This window comes from Panthera leo, chromosome C1 (genome assembly GCF_018350215.1).
Source record: "Panthera leo isolate Ple1 chromosome C1, P.leo_Ple1_pat1.1, whole genome shotgun sequence".
Taxonomy (NCBI): domain Eukaryota; kingdom Metazoa; phylum Chordata; class Mammalia; order Carnivora; family Felidae; genus Panthera; species Panthera leo.
The window spans coordinates 51,007,869-51,026,361 of NC_056686.1; the positions used below are offsets into that span (position 1 = coordinate 51,007,869).

At 37.3% G+C, this 18,493-nt stretch overlaps 1 protein-coding gene across 8 annotated transcripts in view; it reads right to left on the reverse strand.

The window, feature by feature from the left end:
- DOCK7 (dedicator of cytokinesis 7) overlaps positions 1-18,493 on the reverse strand; it is a 229,138-nt gene that overhangs the window by 178,033 nt on the left and 32,612 nt on the right. For all 8 annotated transcript variants that reach the window (XM_042951975.1, XM_042951973.1, XM_042951972.1 and 5 more), the window contains exons 3-8: positions 14,767-14,942; positions 14,510-14,578; positions 9,813-9,942; positions 9,505-9,717; positions 9,071-9,156; positions 780-846 (exon numbers count right to left, since the gene is read on the reverse strand). In XM_042951975.1, coding sequence (XP_042807909.1) covers positions 780-846; positions 9,071-9,156; positions 9,505-9,717; positions 9,813-9,942; positions 14,510-14,578; positions 14,767-14,942 — 741 coding nt within the window. The remainder of the gene's footprint in view (positions 1-779; positions 847-9,070; positions 9,157-9,504; positions 9,718-9,812; positions 9,943-14,509; positions 14,579-14,766; positions 14,943-18,493) is intronic.

The following is an 18,493-nucleotide window of genomic DNA, read 5'->3' on the forward strand; positions in this document are numbered from 1 at the left end:
GCCCTCTTTCTTTCTCTCTCTCTCTTTCCCTCTCAAAAAATAAACATTATTTTAAAAATGCTGCATGAGATAGCCCTCTGAAAGACTCCTAAGTATAATAAAGATACAATGGTAAAACTAAAGCAGTATTTAAGATAAAAGACTTCAAGCATATATAAATGATCTTTTTAGCTAGTGTGAATTTTTAAATCACATCAACAAAACTTTATTATGATTCTAATCCTTTATACGTTATTTGCCTAAAATGCTTTTCTTGTATTAACTTTTCCTTAATTTTAAAGAAAGTTGCTTCTGCTATTTGCTTTTGGAATTCTTTCCATTAAATAAAAACTGGGTATCAACTAAACTATTTTATAGTAAGAAAATATGTTTAACAAGTCTTAATAAATTAAATTTCTACTTTCTTTTGAAAAGACCCATATTTAGGGGCAACTGTATGGATAGTAAGTTAAGCATCTGGCTCTTGGTTTTAGCTCAGGTTATGATCTCAGAGTTCATGAGTTCAAGCCCCAAGTTGGGCTTTCTGCTGTCAGCACAGAGCCTACTTGGGATTCTCTCTCTCTCCCTTTCCCTCTGCCTCTCCTCTGCTCATTCTCTCTCTCTCTCTCTCTCTCTCTCTCTCTCTCTCTCTCTCGATAAATAAACTTTAATAAAAATAAATAAATAAATAATCATGTTTAACAATTCTCAAAAAATTATTACTTATAAAACAACTTGAAAACAAGTTTCTGAAACCTAGGAATGTGACAAAAGACTATGTTCAAATCATATAATCTTACCTTTTTCTTTTCCTTGACATCATATAAAGCCAAACTTGCAAAAATAGGTTCAATTTCAATCTCAAACCTTTAAGAAAAAAAGCAATTAGTTCAACATTTCTACATCTGTGCTATACCATCTATGCTACCCCTCCTTCTGAAACACTTTTGCAAGTATATCTTTCAGTCTAAATCAACCACTACTTCCATTAGGTAATTTCATATATTCAATGTGAAAAACTAAGAAAACACATTAAAAATTTCAGAGAAAAACAGGAGCATACAAAATTCCACCACATGGAGAGAACCAAAATTAACAGTTTCAGTGCCTATCCGTCTAGACTTTTGTCTATGTATAATTGCACTTGGTAAATGGATTTATTTTTTAACATTTATTTACTTTTGAGAGAAAGAGACAGAGTGTGAGTGGGAAAGGAGCAGAGAGAGAGGGAGACACAGAATCCAAAGCAGGCTCCAGGCTCTGAGCTGTCAGCACAGAACCCAACACGTGGCTCAGGGCTTAAACCCACAAGCCGAGAGATCATGACCCGAGCTGAAGTCGGACGCCTGACCGACTGGACCACCCAGGTGCCCCAACTGGATTTTTTTTTAAATGAAGTGTGTCACTGTATATTTAGTAGTCTGCTTTCTCAACTTCATATTTTATGGGTATATTTCCCTGTCATAAATATTAATCTAACCATGCTTTTTAATGCTCAAATACAAATTTTCACTATTTGAATATGTAAAAATGTATTTTATAACTATGCTTAAATCAAGATGTCTAATTTCATTTCCAAGAACTTGGCTTACATACGGTAAACATTTAGTAACTATTTGCTGAATAAAATAATATGTGGGGCACCTGGGTACTCAGTCAAATACCCAACTCTTCATTTCAACTCAGGTCATGATCTCACAGTTGTGAGGTCAAACCCCATGTTGGGCTCCACACTGAGCATGGAGCCTGTTTGGGATTCTCTCTCTACCTCTTTCTGTCCCTCCCCCACGACTGCACACTCTAGCTCTCTCTCTCTCTCTCTCAAAATAAATGAATTAATTAAAAATATTTTAAAAAAGGGAATAATATGTAACATGAGGTTAACTAAAACTCTAGAACAGTGATTCTCAATAAAGGATGATTTTTCCCCCAATAGGACATTTGGCAATGTCTGGAAGCATTTTAAGTTATCATTACTGCAAGAATATTACTGATATTTAGTGAGTAGAGAGGCCAGGGCTGTGGCTAAACATTCTGCATTGTACAGGAGAGCCTCTGACAACAAAGAATTATCCAGACAAAAATGTCAATAGTGCCAAGGTTATAAAAACCCTGTTCTACATTGTTCATTTTTTTTTTTTGTCATGAGAGTATCAAAGTCTTTACAGGAGATAACACACAATCGCATTTGGTTGAGTTGAATGAAGGGGGATTCACAAAGATTCCGATAAGATTTAGGAAAACAACTAGAGAGAGTACAATTCTCTGGAGACAACAATAGCAGGGAGTCATTACCAATCCTTGACCTAAAGGAGACCTTAGAAGTGGTAAACCAAAACTGAGAAAGAACAGGTATACAAGGGGCTTTCACAGAAACACTGGCCTTTGGAGGAGAAGGCAACCAATCAACATGACCTAGCAGGGAATGAGTAAAAGGATATAAGTAAATACCACTGATTTCACTCTCTTCCATCCTCTGACTTCTGCTGATGTCTCTCTTAGCAGAACCCAACCCAGAAGCCAAAAGAATAGAAATTTTGGTGATACTGTCTACATGGTTCAACCTCTACAAAGCCCACTGTACAAACTCTCTAACACTTGTTACTGTCACTCTTTCTGATTCTGCAACTTCAGTGGGTATCTGTTATCACACTGGACTTTTAATATGCATCTTCATCTATTTATGACCACACAGACACCCTCTTTTGGACCATGTTTCTATTTTTTGTTTGGCATTTTCCTCATCTATTTATACTTCTTTATGCATTCTGTATACAGATGCTTTGTCAAGTGAATGTATTGAAAACATCTTCTCCCTCTGTATGACAGAGAAAGATAGAGAAACAGAGAGACACAGATATCCAACTGTCCTGCCAATTTATTGAAAAGATTACCTTTCCCAACTGTCTATATAGTTGTCTCCCCTTATCTGCAAAAAATATGTTCTAACACCTCCCATGGATGCCTGAAACCTTGTAGACAGTACTGAAACCCATATATACAATGTTTTTTCCAATGCATACGCTACCTGTGATAAAGTTTAATTTATACTTTAGGCACAGTAAGAGATTAACAACAATAACTAATGACAAAACAGAACAACTATAACAACATACTTTAATAAAAGATATGTGAATGCAGTCTCTCTCTCTCTCTCTCTCAAAATACTTTACTGTATTATATTAATCCTCCTTTTCCTTACAATGATATGACCTGATAAAATGTCTACGTATGAAATCAACTGAGGTAAATAACACAGACATTGTGACATAGAGTTAAGCTATTACTGATCTTCTGATAAGTCAGAAGGATCATCATCTGCGCCTGGACAGCAGTTGACCACTGGTAACTGAATACATGGAGAAGAGGGGGGCTACTGTAGTGCCACTGTAATTGTAAATCAAAAATACACACATGGGTCTATTTTTTAGCCCTAGTCCATTGGACTAATTTTCTAATTGTATGTCAGTGCTATATTGTCTTCATTAGCTTCTGTCTTAGGTAATTAGCTTACTGTAGCTTTATACTAAGTATTAATACCTATTTTGTTTTGTAAACTGCTTCAAAACTTCCCTGCCTCCTTTCAGCCCTTTGCATTTTCATATAAATTTTAGATTCAGATAAAAATAAGCAAAAATGGATCAAAGATAAGAGAAATGTTAACTGCTTATTCAGAAAATGAGTATCCTATTTTGTAATTTAGCACCATAAAATTCATGCATAATAACTTTCTCTATGATATTCTTGGACAGTATTTAAAGATCCCTATTGTTAGTATGATGAACAAAGGTTAAAAGTCTTGAGGAAACAACGAGTGTGCTTCACATTAAGAAAAGCTACTAATGCATGACAAGAATATTTTAAATGAGATACATCATTTCATTTTTTTCTTTAATGTTTCAAAAGGCTCTTCCATTATACAAAAGGACTGCCATGGTTGTATTTTTTTTTCTTTTCTGTTTTTAAATGTATACCTCTCATACATTCAGTATGAAAACTTAAAAAACGCATACTATGCTACTCCCAGGCAACCAAACATACACGTGTTTGAGTTTGTCAAGAAATACTATTTGAGCACCAGATACTCAATGCAAGTGCACCAAGCGGCAAAAAAGGTTGCTTCTTTCCCCACTGTTAAGTGCTCATTTATTTGAAATTTTGAGAATTCAAAAAACACTTTTTAAAAAGGCAATTTCTTAAAATACTTATTTCTTTTGAGAGAGCAGGAGAGGGGTAAAGACAGCGGGAGAGAGAGAATCCCAAGCAGGCTCTGCGCTGTCAGTGGAGAGCCCGACATAGGACTTGATCTCACAAGTTGCAAGATCAGGACCTGAACCAAAATCAAGAGTCAGGTGCTTAACCGACTGAGCCACACCGGCGCTCCAAAAAAGCAATTTTTAATCACTCCAAGGCCTACCAAAACACACTACTGACAAAATTAGGGTGAGACCCTAAGCCAAAAAGACTGGTGTCTTTATAAAAAGAAAAAGAAACACCAGAGAACTTTCTCTCTTCATGCAGGAACAAAGAAAAGGTCATATCGGGGAACAAGAAGAAGATGGCCATCTACAAGCCAGGAAGAGAAGTCTCATCAGAAACCAATCCTACCAACACCCTGAACTTCAACTTCCACTCTCCAGCACTGTGAGAAAATAAATTTCTGTTGTTTAAGCTACCCAGTCTATGGTATTTTATTATGGTAGTTGGAACAAACTAATACAGGTATGAAGTTTCTCTCTGGGGTGATGAATATGTTCAAGAATTAGTCACAGCAATAGTTGTACAACTCTGAATTTACTAAAAACCACTGATGTTAGACTTCCACGGAAGATGGTGGAGTAGGAAGACCCTAAGCTCACCTCTTCCCATAGATAACACCCACATAAGTGTAAATAACCCAACCCAAAGACTGGCAGAACAGACTCTCCACAGCTAAATGTAGAGAAGAGGCCACATCAAAGGAAGGAGGAAGAGCAGGTGAGGAGCTAAATGAACCCACAGGACCATCCACAGGAGGGAAGGAAACAGTAAATGCAGAAACAAAATGAGACTCTCACTAAGCACCCCGGCACAGGGAACCCAGAGGGGGCAGACTAATAACATGTGACTTTGAAAATGAGAGAGGCCAGGGGTGCCTGGGTGGCTCAGTCAGTTAAGCATCCGACTTTAGCTCAGGTTATCTCATGGTTCGTGAGTTCGAACCCTGTGTCAGGCTCTATGCTGACAGCTCAGAGCCTGGAGCCTGCTTCAGATTCTGTGTCTCCTTCTCTCTCTGCCCCTCCCCTGCTCATTCTCTCTCTCTCTCTCTCTCAAAATAAAATTTTTTTTAATTTTTTTTTTTAAATCAGAGAGGCCAAATTTTGTGAGTTCTTACAGTGAGGCTAAACACCTCGAATTTTAAAAATCAGCCAGGAGGGCAAAATGAAACTGAGTTCCCACTCTTAATGAGACAGCACAACAAACAGTCCCTCAGATTTTACAGCACAGAAGTATCACCTTGAAAAATTCCTGGTGTATTCAGGAGGAAGATTTGTTTACTAATCTCAGAACATTGCTGGAGGGGCAGGGATCATTGAGAGACTTCTCCAGGAGCAAAGGAGCTGGTGGGTGCCTTTTCCCTCCCTGATGCCCCAACCTAAGTATCTGCAGGAACCAGCATACTGCCAACACCTGCACCTAAACTGCTAAGAGCACACCATGCCTCTGCATTCTCCTGCAGACCTGCCCCCTGCAATATCCCTTGGCAGAACCCATCCAAAGCGGTGCCACAAGCCTGACAGTGTGCAAGCAGCCCTGATAGGAGCCAACACTACTATAAAGCGACTCCTACCCTGGGAAGAGAGAAAAATAACCAAACATACCAGTCCCCCTGTGGCCCCAGCAGGGGGCTGGGGGCAGACAGCTGGTCTGACTGCAGGCCTTGTCCACCAACAAAAGCTTCTCAGGAGACAACATGGAAGGTGTCCGGCAGTTTGGTGCTGCTACATTTCTGGCAAATACCTGGTCTGACTCAACTTAAGCCCAAGGTGCCCTTAGATTCACCCACTAACAACAAAGGGACAAAATCCTGTCCACAAGAGGCAAAGAGAACCATCACAGATGACAAACTAAAGGCAAAAGCAGCTTAGCCCTGACAGACACCTGAATGACACATAGGAGACCTCCTCAATCACCCAGGATCTGGTGAACAGGGGACACTACACTGCAGGGCATTACAAGACCTCTTCTTAAGGCCACTACTTGAAAGAGCAGGAGACATAGCCAACTTTCCTAACACACAGAAACAGACACAGAGAGTTAGACAAAATGAGGAGACAGAGGAATTTGTCACAAATGAAAGATATAGGACAAAAGAGAGCTAAACGAAACTAAAATAAGTCATATGCCTGACAGAGAATTTAAAGGAATGGTCATAAAGATACTCACAGAACTTGAGAAAAAGTGGAGGACCTCAGTGAGACCCATAACAAAGAGATAGAAAACATACAAAAGAACCAATCAGAGATGAAGAACTCAGTAACTAAAATTAAAAAGACACTAGATGGAATAAATAGGAGACTAGAGGAAACAGAGGAAAGGATTAGTGACCTGGATTAGAGGATCAGAGGACTGAGAAATGGAAAGCAATCAAGCTGAAGAGGAGAGAGGGAAACAAAATAATAAAAAATGAAGACAGACTTAAGGAACTCAGCAGCACCATCTAGCATAATAACATTTGCATTACAGGAATCCCAGAAGAAGAGAAAGGAACAGGGGCAGAAAATTTATTTGAAAAAATAATAGCTGAAAACTTCCCAAATCTGGGGAAGGAAACAGAAATCCAGATTGAGGAAGCACAGAGAGCCCCCAACAAAATCAACCCAAGGAGGTCCACACCAAGACGCATTGTAATTAAAATGGCAAAAAGCAGCGATAAAGCAGAGAATTTTAAAAGCAGCAAAAGAAAAGAAAAGTTACATACATACTAGGAAAACTCCATAAGGCTACCAGCTGATTGTTCAGCAGAAACTTTGCAAGCCAAAGGGAATGGCAAGATATATTCAAAGTGCTGAAAGAAAAAAACCTGCAGCCAAGAACACTTTATCCAGCTATCATTAGAACAGAATGAGAGTAAAGAGGTTCCCAGACAAATAACAGTTAAAGGAATTCATGACCACTAAACCAGCCTTACAAGAAATTTTAAAGGGGATTCTTTGAGAGTTAAGACCATAAGCAGGAATAAGAAAAGTAGGAAGCACAAAAGCAGCAAAATTAAACATATCTGTAAAACTCAGTCAAGGATCCACAAAATAAAAAGATGTAAAGTAGGATACCTTTTATAAACATAGGTGGGGGGGGTGGTAAAGAATGGGTTCAAACTCAAGCAACTTAATATAGACTGCTTAGTCATAAGATGTTATACACAAACTTAATTGTAACCACAAATCAAAACCCAGTAACAGATATGCAAAAAATAAAGAGCTAGGGATCCAAGTATATCACTTAAGAAAGCTAGCAAATCATGAAAGAAGTGAGCAAGAGAAGAAAGGAACAGAGAGAATATAATGCTAAGTGAAATAATTCAATCAGTGAAAGAGAAAATCCATATGATTTCACTCACATGTGGAATTTAAAAAAAAACAAAAACAAACAAAAAACCAGAAACCAAACTGTTAACTACAGAGGACAGATAGTTACCAGAGGGGAGGTGGGTAGGGAAGGAGGATGGGTGAAATAGGAGAAGGGGTTAACTGTACACTTATCATGATGAGCAATAAATAATATACAAAACTGCTGAATCACTATATTGTACACCAGAAGATAATATAATACTGTATGTTAACTATATTGGAATTAAAATTTTTAAAATAAATAAAAACAAATAAACCACTGACTTTAAAAGGGTGAATTTTATATTTAAATTATATCATAAGAAAGCTGTCAAAAAAAGCAAATAAAAAAACAAAAAAAGAATATGATCTTCAAAAGACTCAATGCACTAAAGCTCTAACAACTTTCTAGATAAATCTAACTAAATACATAATGCCTTAGCTTTCAAAGGAAGAAAACTGCCTAAGTTATCCAGACACGGAAGTGGTCTATCCCTATGAGTTGCTCCTTTTAGAAAGTTCTATGTATTAAAACTTCCTTTTTCTTGGGGCGCCTGGGTGGTGCAGTCGGTTAAGCGGCCGACTTCAGCCAGGTCATGATCTCGCGGTCCGTGAGTTCGAGCCCCGCGTCAGGCTCTGGGCTGATGGCTCGGAGCCTGGAGCCTGTTTCCGATTCTGTGTCTCCCTCTCTCTCTGCCCCTCCCCCGTTCATGCTCTGTCTCTCTCTGTCCCAAAAATAAATAAAAAAAAAAAAAAAAAAAAAAAAAACTTCCTTTTTCTTAAGTCAGAACTGGTAATTAACCATAATATTAACATGATACAATGAAAACAGCATCGAGGTGTTTTGTTTTTTTTTTTCAGTTACTGGGTGCAAAACAGTGAGCATGCCAGTCAGTTCACTTCTGCTAATGCTTTTGAATCTTGATTTCCTCATTTGTAAAATGAAGAAAATAATATATACCTTATAGAATTACACTGAAGACAAGATGAGTTAAAATAGATAAATTAAAATAAAATAAAGCACTTTGTGAAGAATATAAATTCAGGACATTATCACTTCGATGACGTTAGATCAAAAGTCATTTAACTTTTTTACATAAAGAAAAATATAGAAACTCAGAATCTTCAAAACACCCACAAAGCCTACCATGTAGGCTTGTATAATCAAGTCTTTAAGGGAAAAGATACTTTGCCTTTATATTCCCCAAGCCAAGTACAGTGTCTGGTAAACACAAGAAATTCAGCAAATTTTTGTTCAAGTTTTAAGACTAATTATATAGCTGTGACAAAAAGTCATCTTCACCTGTGAGGCAAAAATGTTCTTAAAGCTTACCTTCATACAATAGTTTTAATGCTTAGTAGCATTTAAAATTACATATAGAAGAACAATACTTCTCAAAAGGGCACAAATACAAGCATAAAATCTACTAGGATTATTATACTAATACTCAAAATGTTATTTGAAAAATAAAAGCTATACAGTAAACAAAATAAATACTCACTTGAGTGATAAACATTTTACAAGAAGTCTTTGACCAAAATGCTCTTTGGGCACATCAGGAACACTAAGTCGTTCTATTGGCTCTTCCTACAAATTGACAAGCAATACTAAAATGAACATTCTTATCATATGTCAACCCTTTATAATTTTCTAAAAACTTATTTTATTAATCTAATACTTTTAGTCTTCACAACTGAGCAGAGAAAATAAGGACCAATTTACCCTCAAAGAGAACTCGTTAGATCCTAAATGTGCTCAATTCATAGAAATTATATTAAGTTATATATTAAGCATAATATATATATATTTCATTTACTAGAAGTTATACCTATGTTTCAGTTGTTTTATTCCCTATATTATTAGAATACTTTATGTGATATTCCCAAAATATCTATCTTAATAATCATCTGCTTCTTTATATATAAACATCTATACCTCATCTGGTGATGGGTGCAGAGCAAAGAGTTCCTTGTGACGGTTTGATTTCCTTTGGTCATCATTCTGACGGTCTATTTCTTCATTGGGCGTTCGATCAAGTAAATTAGGAAGCAGAGCATCAGGAAGCGAATTTTTCAAGTCAAAAATACTGCAGGCCCAGCTACCCCTTGGAGTATCATCTATTGACATTGAACGTCTTTTAAGATCATCCTGTCGTGCAAAACATTAAATATATTAATTAAGAAATTAAAAAATAAACTACTTTAAAATAATTTCTTGTAATAATTTAAAAATAAAAGTATTACTTGCTCATCCTGGTAGTTGTTGCCATCTGGAGCTTCATCAGATTCAAAGACCTGTTTTGGCAAACCTTTTTGCCTTTCTTTCTGTTTATCTAATGTATTAGGATTAAATCCTGTTCCCAGTTTATGATATCTATTCAAAATAAAATAGTTAAATACATATCAGTTTTTGGAAATTTTTCATTTTCATCATGATGTAATAAGCCCACTGTTCTCTGTATTACTTCTTTACATTAATAAGGATACATCCCAGCAGTTTTGATTGTGTCAAACATTTAACCAGAGTGATCGATTAGGAAGACTTCCATTCACAGTTCCTTTATTTCAACTAGAGAACAGATAATGAGATTCCAGAAGTAAACTATATTCTCCTTCTTTCCATGGGAACCATGTATATATAACTTAAGTTGTACTTTCAATTCAGAGTTGTACTTTCAATTCAGAGAACTTTTTTCTTTTCAGTAAAAAGAAAGAATGAGAAACCAGGTTAAAGAATAAAATGAGAGAGTAGAAAATATGTATTACATTCATAACAATGTAAATTTTTTAAAGGCAGAAAAATATAAAGCACTGAATCTTAAAATTTCAAATAGCCAAAAAAGTTCCTATATCTCATTATGTATAAATGATCTTAAACAAGCTAAAACTGCAGACTTTAAAAAATTTTTTTTTAATGTTTATTTTTATTTTTGAGAGAGTGAGAGACAGAGCACAAGTGGGGGAAGGTCAGAAAGAGAGAGGGAGACACAGAGTTTGAAACAGGCTCTAGGCTCTGAGCTGACACGAGGCTCAAACTCAGGAACAGGGAGATCATGACCTGAGCCGAAGTTGGATGCTCAACCGACTGAGCCACCCGGGTGCCCCTAAGGCTGCAGACTTTTAAAATAAAAAACAGCAAGATCTCCACCACTGCATACATATATTACGTAACATATATTGTTACGTAATATATGTATTAGACTTAGAATAACTCTGAAATTAATGTAACTTTCTTGCCTAAAAACCCAATATCCAAGAGCATTCAACAGACACCAAAATCCAAGAGCAATTATTGTTCCACACTTCATATAGCCCAACTGGGGAAAATTTTAATTGGAGCAAAAACAATTATGATTACCAGAGGATGATATGGTTCTTGCCACCAGTGAATTTATGAAATAGTAAGGAATCACACTTGATATGAGTCATTCATATTGTGTCTTGTTGCTAAAGATATTAAAATAGCAGCTACACGATCATATCACTGCATAATCACAAAATAAAAGACAGCATTTTCCTCTGGAAGAACTAAAATAACGATATTCAATGTAATAACATAAAAGGTATTACTCAAAAGCAGATGTTTTACTCTTTCATGAAATTTTTAAAGTGTCTTAATTTGTGAAGTTGCATGTCTAAGCTGCTCTAACAAAAGAAATGTGTTGCATTCTGCCTCCTTTATGTCCTAAAAAATTAATTGACAGTATAAAATTCAAAAGAGCTGAGAATGACATGATTCATGATCAATAGTCTTTTTTCTTAAAGCTTCTTTTTTTTTAAGTTTATTTATTTATTTTGAGAGAGAGAGAGAGAGAGACAGAGAGTCAGGGGCAGAGAGAGAGAGAGAGAGAGAGAGAGAAATCCCAAGCAAGCTCTATGCTGTCAACGCAGAGCGCAACACAGGGCTGGAACTCATGAACTATGAGATCATGACCTGAGCCGAAACTAAGAGTCAGATGCTTAACCAGCTGAGCCACCCAGGTGCCCCAATCAATACTCATAAATTAACACTCTGACCTCCGGCTGGTTGCTATGATAAGGCTCTACAGGATTACCCATCCAACCCCATACACACACCACCATTGTTATGACCTCATATCTCAGCATTCTCTCCCTCATTTATTCTATTCCAGTCACATCGACCTCTTTGCTATTCTTTGAACACCCGTAGCAGGCTTCCAGTATGGAGCCTCTGCATATGCTGTTCTCCCCTCTGCCTAATACATTCCTGAAATCCAAAGGGCTCACTTCCTTACTCCCTTCAGGTCTTGGCTCAAATTCACCTTATTAGTAAGGTCTCTTCTGATTAGTTCTACAAAGTAGGAAATTCAGCCCCTCTTCTTGGCTCTCCCCATCCCCCTCACCCTACATTTTTTTTCTCCATAAGAGTTACCTCCACCATACCTTTTGGCTTACTATTCCACCCTTTGGTCATGATGTCCACTTTGCCAATAAGACCATCTGCTGAGTTTTTTATATGTTTTCACTGAATAAAATATTAATTTCCAAAGATAACTAGTTGATTTTTACACGATTACCATATCCTTTCATGTCTCCTTGAGGATATATATATGTTTTAATGTTTATTTATATTTGAGAGAGAGAAAGAGAGACAGTGCACGAGCAGGGGAGGGGCAGAGAGATGGACACAGAATCCAAAGCAGGCACCAGGCTCTGAGCTGTCAGCACAGAGCCCGGCGCAGGGCTCACACTTACGAGCCATGAGATCATGACCTGAGCTGAAGGTGGACACTCAACTGACTGAGCCACCCAGGCGCTGCTCTATTGCCAACTTTCAATTGTTAGTTCTGTTATTTGTAGTTTGATAATTCTTTTGAAGCATGCTGATCTTCATCAAATAGCTGGCAATTTGGGGTTCTGTGTTCATTTTTAAATTTATAACCCCATATCTGTCTGGAAATACTGTATCTGCCTCGCTCACCCCATATCCGGTGGTTGTGGAGAAGAAGCAAATCATGCTGCCAGGCAGAATCTGCCAGTATCTACTTTTCCAGGAATGAAGGGTTCCTTCTTCTTCCATGGCATGCCCACCCTGGCCACTATATTAACAGCTCAAGACCCATAATGCTCTAAAATGAGCTCTAAAAATGATGCTCTAAAAATGAGGCAGATACCTCTGCAGCAGCCACTCCTGTATAAACAGGGTACAGGGGATTTCAAAGTAACCGAATGTCAAACAGTTACCCGAGGTCTCCCTTCCATTGCCTCAATTCACTGTTTCTGAGCTTAAAGTGCTATCAAGGCTTCTTCATATATCTTCTCCTTAGATTATTCTGCATTATGGTTTCTTCTTATGTTCCAATCACACCTATCTTCTATCTTTCAGGGATACTTTAAAACTTGTAGTCCAATGAAAGTACCCCCTTTGCCATTTACTATACCGCCAATAATAAATAATATCTGATGTAACAGAAAAAATGTAAGCATTAGAATCTGATGCTCCTAGCTTCTAATCTTGGCTATCCTATTTTCTGGTTGTGGGACCTCAAAGACATTACTTAACTGCTCTGAGCCTGAACAATCTTATCTGTTGGAAACTTAACTGAGATAAAGTGCCCAATAAAATGCCCTACACATAGTAAGTACCCAAAAATGTTAACTACCTTACCTCTTTGTCTAAACCAAGGTCAGCACCCCATGATGGGAGTTAAGTAGCAGACTCCATGATTCTGAGATTAATGTTTATATTATATTAAGATTTCTGATTAGAAGTTTTCAACATACATGCATAGAAGTAAAGATTTTTGAGTTATTTGACAGAGAAACAGTTTTATTCACTAATAAATCTAGTTATTGAAATCCTTATCAAAATTATAAGTTCATAAAAACAGCTCTTCTTTATAATGGGTAACAGACTGGCTTTTATTAGGTCACACTAAAACTAAAAAGCATGTCAGCAGTATCCCCAAGTGATGCTTAACATAATATTAAACCCAGTGAAATAAGACAGCAGCCATAAGGACAAAACAATAAGCAAAGGATACATCACTGTTGCTAGTACAAGTTAGCACAGATAACTTCATTTTTGAAAACTATGTCATAACAGAATTCTCCACTACTTCAGTCATTATATTTCCTTTAGAAAAATAAAATAAGGCTAAGAATTTTCAGTATGAAGACTTTTAATTATGCAAATTAAAATTAGCAAAGGAAACTTTTATTTCTTAATCTGATTTGATATCTCAAACACCATCCATTAGAAAAATAAATTTTGTGGGAGAACAAAACATTATTTTTTTAAAATATTTACCTGATTAGACGTACAGGTCAAGGATCTATAAATATTTAGTTAGTTAATAAAGGGTAGAGGCCTTTCAAACAGCTTGATCTAGAAAACAGGCTATTCAATTTAACTTAACTATTTAAGTTTCAATAAACTGGATTCTTTTTGAGAAATACAAATTATTCATCAATACCTACCCATGAATTCCCAAAAGAATTAGACTATAAGTTATTATAATTATATATTATTAGTTATTAATGACCTATGATAATACAGAAATACTACTGACAAACATATTGTTTTATAAGGAAAGTAAGTGAAGTAAGCAGCAGTAATTGCAGAACTCCTAACCAGAACAGATCTATAAACAAAAGATTCTTCTTGCTTCTTCAACTGTTTTTTCAAATGAATTTTCAGGTCTCATAATTTTTTTTTTTTTAAGTTTTATTTATGTTTGAGAGAGAGCAAGTGGGAGAGGGACAGAGGAGGGTCTGAAGAGGGCTCTGCATTGACAGCAGCAAGCCCAATGTGGGGCTTGAACTCATGAACCAGGAGATTATGACCTGAGCTGAAGTCAGAAGCTCAACCAACTAAGCCACCCAGGTGCTCCAGGTCTCATAATTATTATTAATCTACCTTAATACATTTATACATCCTACTCAGTATTTTTTAATGTTATAATAAATATATGACTTACTTTCTGATCACAATTGCCCAGTCTTCTGTATAACTTCTTATACAATCTCTAACATGTGGATCCATTTCACTATTTCAAAAAAGAAAATACATTAGTAATTTCGTAAGGAAAGCATTGATGTCTGTGAATTTGGTTGCTGCAGTTCATGGTCATATAATAGGAAACACCACCACCACAAGAAATAGGACCCAAGTAAAATCAAGCAAGGTAATCTTTCCAGTTACACTAAAATCAAATATAGGTAAAGGTCTCCTTACCTTTCTTCAGGTACAGCTGAAACAAGGGTTCTACAGTCCCTAGGACTATAAACAACTTCAATGTCATCTGGAGGGAATTCAATCAAATCCCTTAAAGGCCCAGAATCCACAGCTAAAGGATGAGTAATGAGGTATTCTTCCAAATCCACTGGATCCACTGCTTCAGTAAGGGGCACCTATTTTTATAAAGAGGGGTGGGTGTGAGAGGTGAGTAGAAAAGAAGAGGTGGATGTGAAAATTTTACACTTTAAGCAAAAGAAATTTATTATTTTAAAAAAGACACATTTTTGTAGTCATTTCTAAACGTTACTTCTAAAATGTCAGCAGAGGGGCACCTGGGTGGCTCAGTCTATTAAGCACCAGACTCTTGTTTTCAGCTCAGGTCATGAACTCACAGTTTCTGAGATCGAGCCCCATAATGGACTCTGTGCTGACAGCTCGGAGCCCGTTTGGGCTCGCTCTCTCTCTGCCCCTCTCCCACTCACACACGTGCATGCATACACACACTGTGTCTCTCTCAAAATAAATAAATAAACATTTTAAAAAATATAATAATGGGTACTTGGGTAGCTCAGTCAGTTGAGCATCTGACTTCAGCTCAGGTCACTATCTCACGGTTGGGAAGTTTGACCCCGGCATGGGGCTTGCCACTGTCTGTGCAGAGCCTGCTTCAGATCCTCTGTCCCCCTCTCACTCTGCCCCTCCCTCACTCATGCTCTGTCTCTCAAAAATAAACATAAAAAAAAAAAGGATAAAATAAAATGTCAGCAGAAGTTCAGCCAGATGCACTAAAGAAACCACAAAGTGTTGGCCGCCTTCTACTTGTTTATTCTTTGGGTCATACTATAATCTTCTGGCTTAGATTTTGCCCATTCCCCTCACATAAAATTGGTAAAGATAATTAACAGTTTTAGAATACAGTGACAAAATGCTCTTCAGAAGGATTCTTTTTTTGTTTTTTATATCTTTGAAATTGTCATTGCTAAGTTCCTAAGCAGCGCTTTTACCTTATTGGTTGTTATTGTTAATTATTCTAGTAAAACTACATAAACCAGTCTGTGGTAGGCTGAAAATGGTCCTCCAAAGATCTCCACATCCCAACCCATGGACCTTAGATGACAAAAAATAAAAAATAAATACAAATAAAAGGGTATTTGAAGATATGATTAAGGATGTTAAAATGGGGATATTATTCTGGATTATATGAGTGGGTCCTAAGTGCAATCATATATGTCTTCATATGAAGACAGAGGCTATTTGGACCACACAGAGGAGAAAGCCATATGAAGACACAGCAAAGAGAAATTTGAAGATTCTGGCCTTAGACAGAAGTGATACGGCCTCAAGCAGCCACCAAAATCTGAATGAGGCAAGGAACTGATTCTGAAGGAAGCCTCTGAAGGGAGTGTATATAACTTCACCAAAACCTTGATTTCTGCCCACTGATATCAGGATCTGGACTCCAGTACTGTGAGAGAATAAATTTCTGTTGCTTTAAGCCACACAGTTTGTGGTAATTTGTTCCAGCAGCCACAGGAAACTAATAGTAAAAGTATCTATTAGCAATAATAGAATATTCTCGGAATTCCTTAGCCACAATGAAATTATACTTTTTAATAAGATACTCTACTTCCTATCTGACACAAGAAAAAATTTTCAAGCAAAACCATGAAGAATTATATAACAAATGTGCAGTTGTAGAACAATGAAAATATGAACATGTAATTTCACAGGATGTTCAACTGGATAAAAACACTGAGACTTGCAGGTATATGTTACTAAATAGAGGTGCATTAATCTATGCTGCTTTGGACTGAACAACTAGCAACAGGTAAAGCAACATTTTAAAGACAGTTAAGTAAAACAATAAATAACTAGCATATCATAAACACTCAAAGACAGTAGCTATTATTATCATTACATGTGTTTTCATTCAAACTCTCCTAAACCCTGTACGCTAGAGATAATCAGTATTTCAATTCTACAAATAAAGGCATTTGTGCTCAAAGAAGTCAAACTCCTGAAAATAAAGGAGCCACAAATGACAGAGCAAAATTTTAAAATGCGTCTTCAAGGGGTGCCTAGCTGGCTCAGTTGGTAGAGCAGGCAACTCTCAATCTCAGGGTTGTGAGTTCAAGCCCCACGTTGGGCATGGAGTCTACTTAAAAAAAGCGGGGGGGGGGGGGGGGGGGGAGGTCGGTCTTCAAGTTCTTAAATTCATGGGTTTTCTCTCATAAGCATCCTATCTTACCTATTCTCTCAAGTACATAATATGCTATCATGGTGTTCTTAATACAGGGAAAGAAGCAATTCAATAGGGAAATGGAATATTTTTCAACCAAATTGCTGAAAAAACTGGATATCTATATTGGGGGGAATGAATCTCCATCCTTACATCACAATATATTCAAACTGAGATGGATCATAGACATAAATATAAATACTAAAACCATAAAACTGCTAGAAGGAAACATAGGAGAACATCTTCATGATTTGGGAGTAAGCAAAAGTTTCTTAGACATGACATAGAAATAATCATAAAAGAAAAATCTGATATATCTAAAGACAGTTAAGAAAATGAACAGACAAGGGGCGCCTGGGTGGCTCAGTCGGTTAAGCGTCCGACTTCGGCTCAGGTCACGATCTCGCGGTATGTGAGTTCGAGCCCCGCGTCGGGCTCTGCGCTGACAGCTCAGAGCCTGGAGCCTGCTTCAAATTCTGTGTCTCCCTCTCTCTCTGACCCTCCCCCGTTCATGCTCTGTCTCTCTCTGTCTCAACAATAAATAAATGTTAAAAAAAAAAAATTAAAAAAAAAAAAAAAAAGAAAATGAACAGACAAGCCCCACTGAGAGAAAATATTCACAAAACATATTTAACAAGAGATTGGTGTCTAGAATATATGAAGAAGTCCTACATCTCGGGGCGCCTGGGTGGCTCAGTTGGTTGAGCTTCCGACTTCGGCTCACGTCATGATCTCACAGTTTGTGAGTTCGGCCCCATGTCGGGCTCTGTGCTAACAGATCGGAGCCTGGAGACTGCTTCGGATTCTGTATCTCCCTCTCTCTCTGACCCTCCCCTGTTCATGCTCTGTCTCTCTCTCTCTCAAAAATAAATAAACATTAAAAAAAAATTTTTTTAGTATTAAAAAAAAAGAAGTCCTACATCTCAATAATAACAGAACAAACCACCTCTCAAATGGGGGAGAAAAGCTGATAAGACATTCACAAAGGAAGATAGAGGAATGGCCAGTTAGCACATTAAAAAGTGTTAAACACTCAAAGTCACAAAAGACACACTTCCACTTCCTGGCAGATGGAGTAGACATATTTTTCCCTATTCTTCCCACTAATTAAAACTACAAACCCTGGACAGTCTATATAAAATAAACATCAGAAGACTCCAAGGGCAGCTGGCTGGCTCAGTCAGTTACACGTCTGACTCCTGGTTTCGGCTCAGGTCATAATCTCACAGTTTCATGAGTTTGAGCCCAGTGTTGGTCTCTATGCTGGCAGTGCGGAGCCTGCTTGGGATTCTCTCTTTCCCTCTCTCTCTGCCCCTCCCCTGTTCATGCACAGTCCCTATCTCAGAATAAATAAACTGAAAAAAAAAAAGACTGTATGGGGCCCCTGAGTGGCTCAGTTGGTTAAAAGCTTCTGACTTCACCTCAGGTCATGATCTCATGGTTCGTGGGTTCGAGTCCCACGTTAGACTCTGTGCTGACAGCTCA